The sequence below is a fragment of the Ruditapes philippinarum genome, unplaced genomic scaffold, assembly GCF_026571515.1.
Source record: "Ruditapes philippinarum isolate M1 unplaced genomic scaffold, ASM2657151v2 ctg2174_1_1_1_1, whole genome shotgun sequence".
Classification (NCBI taxonomy): Eukaryota; Metazoa; Mollusca; class Bivalvia; order Venerida; family Veneridae; genus Ruditapes; species Ruditapes philippinarum.
The window spans coordinates 167,652-180,587 of NW_026859712.1; the positions used below are offsets into that span (position 1 = coordinate 167,652).

The window sequence follows — 12,936 nt, forward strand, 5'->3', positions numbered from 1 at the left end:
CAGAGACATATAATAACCATATATCGTGTCTATGTTTAGATGATATAACTTACACCCGCACTACACTAGTCTGTTGAACGTAACCTTTGTCATGCAGTATATGTTTAACTTCACTTTTTCAAATACCGATTAAAGCCAGCGTGAGACGTATACAGCACATTGATCTTATATTTTACAGTTTTCTGTAGGATTAACTTGAACTATTTAAACCACAAATGACATTGGACAGTTTGTGTACACACTGGTTGCCAATACTTATTAATCCTGTCCGCCGTAAAGTGTGATTTTTTGCTGTAACTACTCCGGTCAACATACTGAACTATAACAATAGATATAAAATGAAAATATATTAATTGAAAATTTAAAAATGATAAAATAAAAACACGAAAAATTGTTGTTAGCAATATCTATAATAAATATGTTTTCTTCAAAAGTTTATCTATTCAAATGTCAATAAATACTAATGATGTACCGTGAAGATTACTTGACATTTTCCTCTCAATATAATGTATACTATATGGTTATATCTGTTGAAATGACAGTAATTTCTATAGTTCTTACTCCAACATGGTTCACCGGTCATCTTGAATTTTATCAACATTTCCTTCTACATAGAGATAGGGAACAATTTTTACCACTGAACAACTTTTGGCTGCAATATTTGTTATCATTTGTATAACGTCTGTGCCAGCCAGCACGCACGGTGTGGATTATCCATAAACAAGAAAATAAACGGTTTTTCAAATGTTATAAGGTAAGCAATAACTGATTGATATACCCATGATACCCGTTTAATTCAACTTCAATTTCAGTAACTATTTGACACATGCAGCATGATACATTTTGTTCACTTTTGTCGTTTAATATGCCTAAGTTTCTTATTGTTACAAAGCTTTTTGTTAATTGTGTTTGCTAATCATAATTAAGCTTAGTTATGTTATGTTTTTAGTTCTCTACATCTTCTATTCATAATCATTATATCAATTAACAGTCATATTACACAAACAACATGGTAATTGTATCTTTCAACAGTCATATTACACAGACAATATGATCAGTTAATCGCCCAATATTCATGTCCCTCAAACAACATGATAATAGTATCATTAAATAGTCATGTTAGACAAACAATATGATCATCGTATCGTTAAACAGTCATATTTCACAAACAACATGATAATTGTATCGTTAAACATTTATATCACACAAACAGCATGATAAGTACTTCGTTCAACAGTCATGTCACACAAACAATATGATAATTATCGTCATATTACACAAACACCATGATCAAGTTTAATTTATATTATGCATACAACATGATAATATTTGCGTTAAACACTAATATCACACATACAACATGATAATTGTATAATTTAACAGTGATATCACACAAAACAACATGATGCTTTTATCATTTAACAGTGATATCACACAAACAACATGATACTTTTATCATTTAACAGAGATATCACACAAACAACATGATAATTTTATCATTTAACAGTGATATCACACAAACAACATGGTAATTTTATCATTTAACAGTGATATCACACAAACAACATGGTAATTTATCATTTAACAGTGATATCACACAAACAACATTATAATTCTATCATTTAACAACCATATCAAAAGTTATAAAATATGTTACAATATTTATCTAATCCTACTTTATACATTTGAAAAGATATAGATAAATGTTTTCCTTTTAATACTTATATATAATAACAAAGCTGAAATATTTTCAAAGGGAAGTCAGTCTTTTAAAATAATGCGCATATTATTGAATGAGTTTTTACCCTTGTGTCTAGGTATATAGGCCATAATGTATACATTAGCCTTCACGTGTAATTAATAGCACCTCTTTCAGCAATGTGGTATATATGTCATTGAGTATCCGCCGGGCACGTGATAAACAAGGCTCCTCTTTCGACAATGTGGTATATATAAGCCTCCGCCAGTTATGTGTTAAACCTGGCACCACTTTCGACAATGTGGTATATATAAGCCTCCACCAGTTACGTGTTAAACCTGGCACCAATTTCGGCAATGTGGAATATATATGAGCCTCCGCCAGTTACGTGTTCAACCTGGCACCACTTTTGACAATGTGGTATATATAAGCCTCCGCCAGTTACGTATTAAACCTGGCACCACTTTCGACAATGTGGTATATATGAATCTTCGCCAGTCACGTGGTACGTATTAAACCTGGCACCACTTTCGACAATGTGGTATATATGAATCTTCGCCAGTCACGTGGTAAACCTGGCAGCCTAGTTCAGCAATGTAGTATATATGAATTTCTGCAGTAACGTGTTAAACCTGGCACCTCTTTCGACAATGTAGTATGTATGAATTTCTGCCAGTAACGTGTTAAACCTGGCACCTCTTTCGACAACGTGGTGTATATCAGCTTTCCGTCAGTTACGTGTTAAATCTGACACCACTTTTGGCAATGTTGTATATATGAATCTCCGCCAGTCACGCGGTAAACCTAGCACCTCTTTCGACAATGTGGTACATATGAGCTTAGGCCAGTCACGTGGTAAGCCTAGCATCTTTTCTGCAATGTGGCATACACGAGCCTCCGCCAGTCACGTGGTGAACCTAGCACCTCTTTTGACAATGTGGTATATATGAGTCATTGCCATTCACGTGGTAAATCTGGCACCACTTTTGGCATGTGGTTTATATGAGCCTTTGCCAGTCACGCGTTAAACATGGCAGTTCTTTCAGAAACGTGGTATATATGAGCCTCCCCGAATAGGTTTTGGACACAGAAAGTATACCTCTTGTAGTTTCAGTTATATCCCGGACAAAGTTCAAAGTGCAATAATTTCAAACTTAGGTAAGACAGAGTTAATGTTGTTCTTTGCACTGCTTATCTACACAAAGATATCTATCTACTTACAAAGTCTCTTGTTTATATCTCTTATAGTATCAGTATCCCGAACACAGTTGAAAGTGTAAATATGAACAAAGGGTAATAACTCCAAAATTAGGCAAAGCAAAGTTACGATTCTTGTGCACTGCACATCTACCCAATGGGATATATCTACCTACAAATTGTCTTGTTCATATCCATTTTACTTTCAGAACTATGTCCTGGACAATGTTCAAAGTGTAAAAATAAATAAAGGACAATAACTCCAAAATTAGGCAAGACAGAGTTATGGTTCTTTTGCACTGTACTTCTACCCAATGTCATCTATCTACCTACAAAGTTTTATGTTGATATCTCTTCTAGTTTCAGAGTTATTTCCCGGCCAATGTTTAAAGTGTTAAAATGAACAAAGAGCAATAACTCCAAACTTAGACAAGGCAGAGTTATGGTTCTTTTTTACTGCACTTTTACCCAATAAGAGCTATGTACTAACACAGTTTCAGGTTGATATCTCTTATAGTTTCAGAGTTATGTCCCGAACAAAGTTCAAAATGTAAAAATAAACAAAGGGCAATATATAAATTAGGCAAGGCAGAGTGATGGTTCTTTTGCACTGCATTTTTACTGAATGAGATCTATCTACCTACAAAGTTTGATGTTGATATCCCTTATAGTTTTAGGGTTATGTTTCGGACAAAGTTCAAAGTGTAAAAATGAAAAAAAGCAATAACTCCAAAATTAGGCAAGGCAGAGTGATGGTTCTTTTGCACTGCACTTCTACCCAATGAGATCTATGCATGACTTGCATGATAGAAAACAACTATATCGACACGTCTGTACAGAGAGGTGGAATCCCATGATCACCTGGCTGCGTCCAGCGCACTAGCGCGCTCACACAACTGATACACGAGGCGAACCAAAAAGACCTAACAGTAGTATGGCTTGACCTTGCAAATGCTCATGGCTCCATACCCCACCAACTAATTCATGTGGCACTACAACACTACCATGTTCCAGAACAAGCAAGAAATTTTGTCACGAGCTACTTCAGTAACATTCATCTAAGGTTCCCATGCAGAAGATTCACTACAGATTGGGTTTCACTGAAGAATGGCATTGTTACAGGATGCACCATCTCGTTATGAGTATGAACATGATCATCCAAGCAGCAGAGAGGGAATCAAGAGGTCCACAAACAAATACTGAGATTCGCCTCCAATCCAATAGGGGATTAATGGATGGCATGACTATCACCACAGAAACCCATATCAGGCCAGATGGATTCTACAAGAACTTAACAAAACAGTTTCATGGGCAAAGATGTTGTTTAAGCCAGAAAAGTCAAAATGTTTGGTAGTGAGAAAGGGGAAGGTAATATACAGGTTCAAGCTAACTATACGGAAAGAGGAGATTCCTTCGTTAGTCAACAACCCAGTAAAGTGTTTGGGAAAGTGGTTTGATTCCACACTCAAGGACATCAAATGCCAAGAAAGACTAAAGCAGCATGTTGAAGAAGGGCTAAGGAGGAAATCTGCACAACCAACAAGTACTGGCGTTTTATATGATTCCAAGAACTGGGAAATGTTGGGTGACCTTGGGAAGAAGACTAAGGTCCCAGAGGAAGTGACTCACACATCCCTCCGGCCAGACATAGTTATGTTGGCAAAGTCTCCGAAGTTGAAGGTGATGGTAGAACTCACTGTCCCTTGGGAAGAGAGAGTAGAAGAGTCGTATGTGATTTAGAAGGAAAATACCAAGACTTGTTGGACGCCTGTAGAGATAGAGGGTGGAAGACATGGGTTTTCCCCAGTAGAAGTTGGTTGCAGAGGCTTTCCATCAGAATCAGTTTGGAGGAGGAGCCCGGAAAACCGCAGCACATGCTCTTGGCAAGGCTGCAGAGAGAGCGTCTAGTTGGCTCTGGCTAAGACGCAATGAACCAACCTGGAAGCCATCGTAAACGAGGTAGTACCTGATCAACACTACATGCCCCACCATCTAGAGGATGTTCCGAGATAAAGGGCGAAACATCCAGTGACAGATACGTCTACGTTTAGCAGTTTATTGTCCCGGACAAAGTTCAAAGTATAAAAATGAACAAGGAGAAATAACTCCAAAATTAGACAAGGCACTGCTGCACATCTACCCAATTAGATCTATCTACCTACAAAGTTTCATGTTGACATCTCTTATACATGTAGTTTTAGAGTTATGTCACCGACAAAGTTCAAAGTATAAAAATGAACAAAAGGTAATAGCTCCAAAATTAGGCAAGGCAGAGTTACAGTTCTTGTGCAATGCACATCTACCCAATGAGATCTATAAACCTATAAAGTTTCATCTTGATACCTCTTGTTGTCCCGGACAAGAAAAGCGGAAGTACGGACGGATGATCAGACGGACGGACAAAGCACCGAATATAAGCTCACCCTACGGAGTGCAAAAAATGCGTAATTGAAGGGCAAATGCATGAAATACAAAAATCATGGTAAGCATGGCTCTTTTTCTTCTTACATTTCGTTTTTTCTTTACCTGAATATATGCATTTTTCTTTTGAAAATGACTTATATTTTAAGAATTTTCTGTGTCTTTACTAAAATTGAAAACAAAATGTTTTATTGAATTCTCCATATTTTCTAAAATGTTTCTATAATAATTACCTAAGATCATGTCAAGTTCAATTTGTATCATAAAATTTCCATTTCGCTTATATGTCTATATTATTGTATGACAATCCTTAAGGATACTTTAAGGAACTGGAAAGAATTGACAACATATGTCAGTCATATGCCTTAAAGGTCACCTGTATGCAAAATTTAAACAAAAAAAAATACCGTACGGTTTACGAGTTATGAACTAAAGTTTGGCTTTTAGAAAGGCTTTTTTCAGTAATTAGGAACCCTAATTAATCTATAGTATCACCTTTACGAAAAATGTTTTCCTATTGATAATTATTAACGTAAGACCTCCTCATGGGTACTATAAGGAACTGTAAAAAGAATTAGATATGTTGAGTATGTATATGTTACTTTTGCTGATGATGTAGCTCTTTTTACAAGTCCTGATAGTCTTCAATCACAACTAAACATGGTTCACAATTATGCTACAAAATGGGGTCTTAAGATTAATGTAAAAAGGACAAAAATTTGTATTTTTGAGAAAAGAAAACAAGCGTGTAATTATGTTTGGTCAATAAATGATGAATTGTAGAAGTTGTTGATAAAATTGTTTATCTTGGTGTTAATTAAACTTATACAGGTAATTTGGAAAATTCTGTTAAAATTTTATCAGATCAAGCTCTCAAGGCTTATAATTCACTTTTACAATTGTTTTATAGAGCGAACTTGGATATTAAAGCTAAACTAGCTCTTTTTGATTCTATGGTTGTACCAATAATTTTGTATTGCTCTGATGTAATGGGGAATGTATGATCATCTGCGGATGTTTCTAAATTCCAAATTGTACAAGTTCATGTTAAATGTTGAATTCTGCTTAAGCCGGTGCTAGGGGGCCTGGACGGTAGTTTGTACTTGACAGTACCGTCCATGAACAGGCTCAATCAAACCGAGCCTGCAACATTTTCAATTTTGCCGTGTTCGGTTTTCTTTAGGGATTCTTATTTTCTCTATTTTGAAGGAGGTTGATAAACTTCATTTTTATAACTCAAAATTCTGCGGTTTTGGCGAGTTAGGATGATACCCTCTCTCTGTTATTAGTAAAGAGAGATAAATACAATATTGGCTAAGAATAATGAATAATCAAAATTCACCAATGTATAAATTATATCTTGCACAATGTAGCAATTACTAGTATATCAATAACCCATGGGCATCTTAGATTAAAAAACATTAGTGGATGACTTAGGATGTAGTTATATTTATTTATCTTCCTGGGTCAATTACAACTTTGCATCTATTTTAAAGCAGAGGTTACAATATCAATATGTACAAAAGTGGCATAAATGTATAGGAGACATGTCCAAATTGGGATATTATAGAATGTATAAACAATTTTTTGGTTTTGAAAAATATTTGGAATGTGTTAATATAGATAAATTTAGAAAATGCATGTCAGGCTTTAATTTAAGTTCTCATAGATAAGAAATTGAGGTCGGTAGATATCAAGGTATGCTTAGAAATGAACGAATCTGTAAAGATTGTAATACCAATCTAGTTGAATCTGAATATCACTTTTTACTAACGTGCCCTATTTATTAAGAAATAAGAACAAAATATTTATGTAATTGTTCATGGCCTAGTAGGCATTAAATTTTCAAACATTATATCATGTAAGAGTAAGAATAATTCATGTAAAACTGCCAAATATTTGTATGAAGCATTTCAAATAAGGAAAAATTTTGTTGCTGTAGAAGCTGCTTCTTAATTTGCATAATATAAAAATATTTCATTATACTGTATATCTATGACAATTTGTGTAAGTTATATGTGTATTTATTTTTTGCAAGCACTGTATTATGTTCTGTTGATATGTTTATGATGTCTTGGCTATATTCTTCACTTTGCAATTGTTAAATTGGCCAAAGGTATGATATTATGGCGATTTGCTGAATAAACTGAATTAAATTGAACTGTAAATTGACAAAATAGTTATATGCCTTAATGAAAATGTATGCAAAATTTAATAAAAAATTACCGTATGCTTTATGACTTTTGGGTTTTTTTTTCTGAACTTAAACTTTGCTATTAGAAGGGCTTTTTTCAGAAATGAGGACACTCTAAATAAACTATAATAGCATTATTATAAAAAAATGTTTTCCTATTTTTAATTGTTAAGAAACAAATATTAGCAATTAGCTAACAAATCACAAAAGCGAAATAATTGTTTCGACTCAAAATGTTTGAAATATGTATAAAATGTTACCCTTTCTGCACCTATTTTTAACACTAGTTTTACTACTTTTACCGTGTAGTTTTTTTTTTTGTATTTTATTTTATGAGTTTTGTCACGACGATTTAGCATTATTAATATATTAAGCCAATAAATATCTATAAAAATTATATAATTAAAATCAAACACAAATGACTTTTTTCTTCTAAAAATGTTTTAAATACTGGATGTATAAAATGTTACTCTATCCCTCCCGTTTTAAACTCTGTCTTTACCATTTTTCTGCTCTGAGAGCTGAATTCAAAATATTCCTAAAATTTACCAATTTAGGGGCTCGTAAATTTTCTCAGAAGCATTTTGGTTGATCTTGTTACAGATTTAATACTTTTACCGTCTAGTAATAATTGTTAAGAAAGAAAGAAAGAAAGAAAGAAGTTAACCCTACTGGTGTCCAAGTTAAATTGCAATTGACAGAGCGGAGGTAATGCAAATAGGTTTGACCTTAACTTTAGTATGAGTACCTTGGGCAAAGAATCAACTTTCCGCTTGTAAAACGGTTCATGTAAGTTATTTGTATATCCTAATCCCACACAAAAATTCTCTTTCCGTTATTGAAAACATCCCCTCCCACCATCTTGTTATTCCGTCCCCAAGGGTTTCCATTTTCCAGAGATATAATTTTACATGTACTGCAAAACATATATTTTTGTGTAGGATAATTAAAAATAATCTTATCGCAGCGTTGTTAAGGGTTAGATATTTCTCAAAATCTAAAAATCGCTGTATGTTTTAACAGTAAAAGTAAAAGTTAGTTCAACTTTGACATTTTGTTGACCTATTTATTAACCTTACATATTTGATATAGTAGTACTTTAAGATAAGATCATTGGGAATTTGAGGATAAGAATATTAGAGTAGACGACCGATCTTTATTCAGTTTGACTTCCTGTAAAATTTACAGGGAAGAACTGTACATAAGAAAGCTTTTCAGTGGTCATTTTAAAATTGCAAAATGAAATGTCGGAATCTCATTGGCTATTCTAAAATATAGTTCTTTTCATTCTAAGATAGTTCTAAAATAAAATAAAAAGAATAGTTCTTGCCACTATGAAATAAAATGTAAAAGATAGTTCTAAAATAAAATGTACAGGATAGTTTTTTAACTTTCTATTTAAATTGCTCAGATATTTAAGTTCTGTTTAACAATACTTCTTGCATTCGGATCTCATTACATTCATTGCTAGTGAACAATTTATTATACTTAAGAACATATTGAGTTGATTTTACACAATATCTGAGTTTTAATCTTTTGTAATACATAACGAGAATAACATCAGAACTCATCAGTTTTCCTTATTTTATGATAGTCAATAGCTGTTTAATATATTATATGATTATTGATGTTTTCAATTGATATAATGTTTATAATTTATATATATGTTTGCATATTAATCAACTAATTATAAAAAAATAATTGCCTTACCGACTGCGTAGATGTTGGTGTTACTTAACGAAACACGACATGTTTGTTTAGAAACACATACATCTTAAAGTGTTCCAATTTTCAAGATTAATAACCCAACAAGAAACTATTATGTCATTTTTATGCAAGCAATGCTAAATTTTTTTTATATGACTTTGCATGGAGAACTAAAAACTAACATATGCAAGTTAATAACCAGTTTTACTTCGGGCGAGTATCTGTCTTTCAAAGATACTTCTTGTTTCTTCTCCTTTTCATACAAAAAGATGCTATCATTTTTCTATAATAACGAAATGATCTTCAGTGGGAAATGTTTGTCCAGATCTCATAATCATATTTTATTCTTAACCACCTGCCAAATGAAGCCAATTTGGAAAATCAGATTTCTTAAGAAAACATCTATAAGGAAGATATCTCTCAAGACAAATGAGAACAAAACCAAAGAGTTGAAAATCTCAGACTAGGTTTTCTTGAGTCTGTTTATTGGTGTAAATGTAGCATCTGCCCAGCCATCAAGCACCAGCGTAAGCGATATTCAATCATGATCCTGACAATAAACCGTGAGATGTGAACTTTATTCACTTTAAGACAAAAGTGTGTTTTGTATGGGTATATCGTGATGATAATGTACGCAACCATACGCTCGTAAATGATCTCCCGCTCACCTTTTAAACCTGCTTTCAATGTATATATTGTAAGTATTTTTTTTAAGTTTGACATAATATAAATCACAATGGCGTGATAATAATGTCGACATGGCTAAAAATAATCACGCGTTGTATAAAAAACTTAAATCATGACATGTTATGGATTCAGTGATAATTTTTTTACATTCTAACGAAAAGTAAAAATAAAGTGTAATTGAGCACTCACGCAAGCATAAAAATGATCTTTTACCTAAGTATTACAACACAAAAATATAAATGCTCGAAGAAAAAATGTTTACTGGCATGAGCATACGAACATATAGACACATAAGAAATACCATGCTATTTTCATAACTTTTATTTGATATCAGTACAACAACTTTGAATTAGAAATATCTGTTTCAGTTAAAAAACTGCCCAATGAGAAAAGTGTCCATGCTTTAATAGGTATATCTTAATGAATAACAGATCTAAATAGTAAAAAAAGTTCCTAATTGTTTCAAGAAAATTTCGGGAATCACTGATAAAATATTCCATTGACAAAACTTAGTTAAGTATTTTTGTCATTTTGCTCTTTTACCATTAGAATGAGAACTATGCTTATTAAATATACGAAATGCCCTCTTTATACTTAATAAATGCATGTACATAAAACATTCCATGACCTATACTGTGTTGATACGACGTAAACCCCTGTAAAACTCATTGTATAAGATGCATGTATAATCAATTATACTTAGTATTTTGTTTTCTTGATTGCTACAATGTCGGCTATACAACACTCCTTTACACTCTTTAACCTCAGTAGACCAGGAAATATGTTTACTTTGATTCGTATAATATAGTGATGTTTACGCCTCTATCAATTTTTTTTGCATGTACTATAAAATTTATCTCATTGGGAATGATGATTAAATAGGTCGAAAAGATTCACACCTGGGGCACGTGAAGTATGCGGTTATGCTCAATCGTTTTTAGCTTTTCATGTTTCGTAAATAAGTTCATGTAATCCAGAAACATAAATAATGACATTGAGGAGGACGATGAGGAAGATCTATTTGATATTTCTACTTACAACTTTACCTCAGCTAACAACATAATAATAGGCAATGCTCGATCAAAAGACGGTTCTTGAACAATTAAAGTTAACTCTCCCATTTGTTGTTACGTAATGATAAAAAAGTTAGTGATATTATTAGAAAGACTAAAATGCCCGTTTCACGTTGCTTTACAATTGCACATTTTGTTTAAGTAGTGTACATAAATTGCAGAACAGAAATCTATCCGAAAATCTGTCATAAAGTGGTAACAAATAAAATTGCAAATTTGTCGATTAAACATGATTACCTATCGCCTTGTTAAATTTCATCTTCTTTTGTTTTAGATATAAAATTGTTTGGAAAGTGTTATCACCCAAAATGATTGTGCAAATAAATGAAAACAGAGATCAGCAAGGAAAGGTGGCATTTAATGACGCATCCTCTAACGCAACCCAACAACACCGGACCATTGTCAAGGCGCCCAGCAGGACACCGAACAAGACAGTGAAGGACAAAGTACGAACAGGTAGTTATTATAATAAATAATTTTCGAAAAGGGAAACCGTAGAAAATGATAAACAAGATCAACAAGGAAAGGCCGAAACCTCTACACGACCCAGCAACAAGACAAAGATTTTAAAGAAGACAATTAATTTAATTTTTTTTAAATTTTCTTGAGACTTATCTTAATTTCATTAATTAACATAATATTCTAAAATAAGCTGTGTATTGCATAATCTCCAATATAATATCTAAAATGTAGTAAGTTTCAAGAAAATAAAACAATTGATTTTCTGAATTTAAATCAAAATGAAAAATCTTTAAAAAAATAAGACTTGTAAAAAGTCAATAAATATGAACAATATACATGTACACACCAAATTAATGTGACGAAGAACGATCTTGAAGGATCGAAAATATAATATCTTTGATTATATAAAGTTTCCATTTTGCATGTATATCTTTATTTGACTGTAGCAAACGTAGCTTATGGTAAGAAGCAACAATTAAAGTTTTCCCTTTTCCCATCACTTTTGAACAAAATTAAATTGACTAATTAAAATGCTGATTTAAAGCTGGACGACTCCAGATGAGCCAAAATATTTCAAGAAATTCAATAGTGAGAAAAAATGTACTAAAATTTAAAGAAAGGTAAAACTATTTAAAATGCAGTATTTTATTGCTTTATTTGTCAACCTCACAATACATTTCCAAAATTTTCCTTAAAATGACATGAATCTGGAGGCGTGCTGCCTTAAGCAATGTGGGAGGTTTTCATGTAATTGTTTATGTAATCGTTTGATAACATATTGTTGTTTGTGCAATTATGTAATAAGGTATGGTTGTATGTGTAATTATTTAATAAAAATAAGTATGTGATAAGATATGATTGTATATGTAATTGTATGATAAGATTTTGTTGTTTGTGCAATTATGTGATAAGATGGGATTTTATATGATAACATATGGTTGTCTGTGTTTTTGTATGATAGGATATTGTTGAAATAAACAAAAACAAAACATAATCATGATATACGTTCATCTCTATTATGCCGGTAATCATTGCAAGATATTATGCTTACAATATCCTTAAAACAACAACAAAATGATTCCAGCATTATAGATTTTTTACTCTCCCCTGGTAAACAATTATGACATGCATATATATTTTAGACAACAGTTTTCTTTGGCTTTATACAACACAATCTAACTAATATATCATATTCTCTCAAAGAAACATTAAACTAAAATAGTATTGTAGTATATTTATACATATAAGGAATGCTGTTCGAGATATAACACGTCAAAATATAAAGTAAGGCTAAATTTGAAAAATGAGGTATTGAAATATAAATAAAATGACGCTTAAGTAAAATGCAGCAACATAATTATTGCTATAAATAAACACGGAACACTGCCATAAACTAAAATTATTTCAGGTTTTTAAAATAAAAATATGACACTGTCGCGAAACACGCCCTCGCTTCTCACAGTAAGTGTATTTTGGAAAGAATGAGACAATTTATG

At 32.4% G+C, this 12,936-nt stretch overlaps 1 protein-coding gene across 1 annotated transcript; it reads left to right on the plus strand.

The window, feature by feature from the left end:
- The first annotated feature begins 4,213 nt into the window (after positions 1-4,213).
- Positions 4,214-4,636, plus strand: LOC132757602 (uncharacterized). The gene has a single exon (XM_060748924.1). It carries the CDS (start codon positions 4,214-4,216, stop codon positions 4,634-4,636), a length of 423 nt encoding a protein of 140 aa, XP_060604907.1.
- Positions 4,637-12,936: the final 8,300 nt, after the last annotated feature.

Coding starts and splice junctions, on each gene's coding strand:
- LOC132757602 (XM_060748924.1), top strand. CDS start 4,214: ATGTTGTTTAAGCCAGAAAAGTCAAAATGTTTGGTAGTGAGAAAGGGG.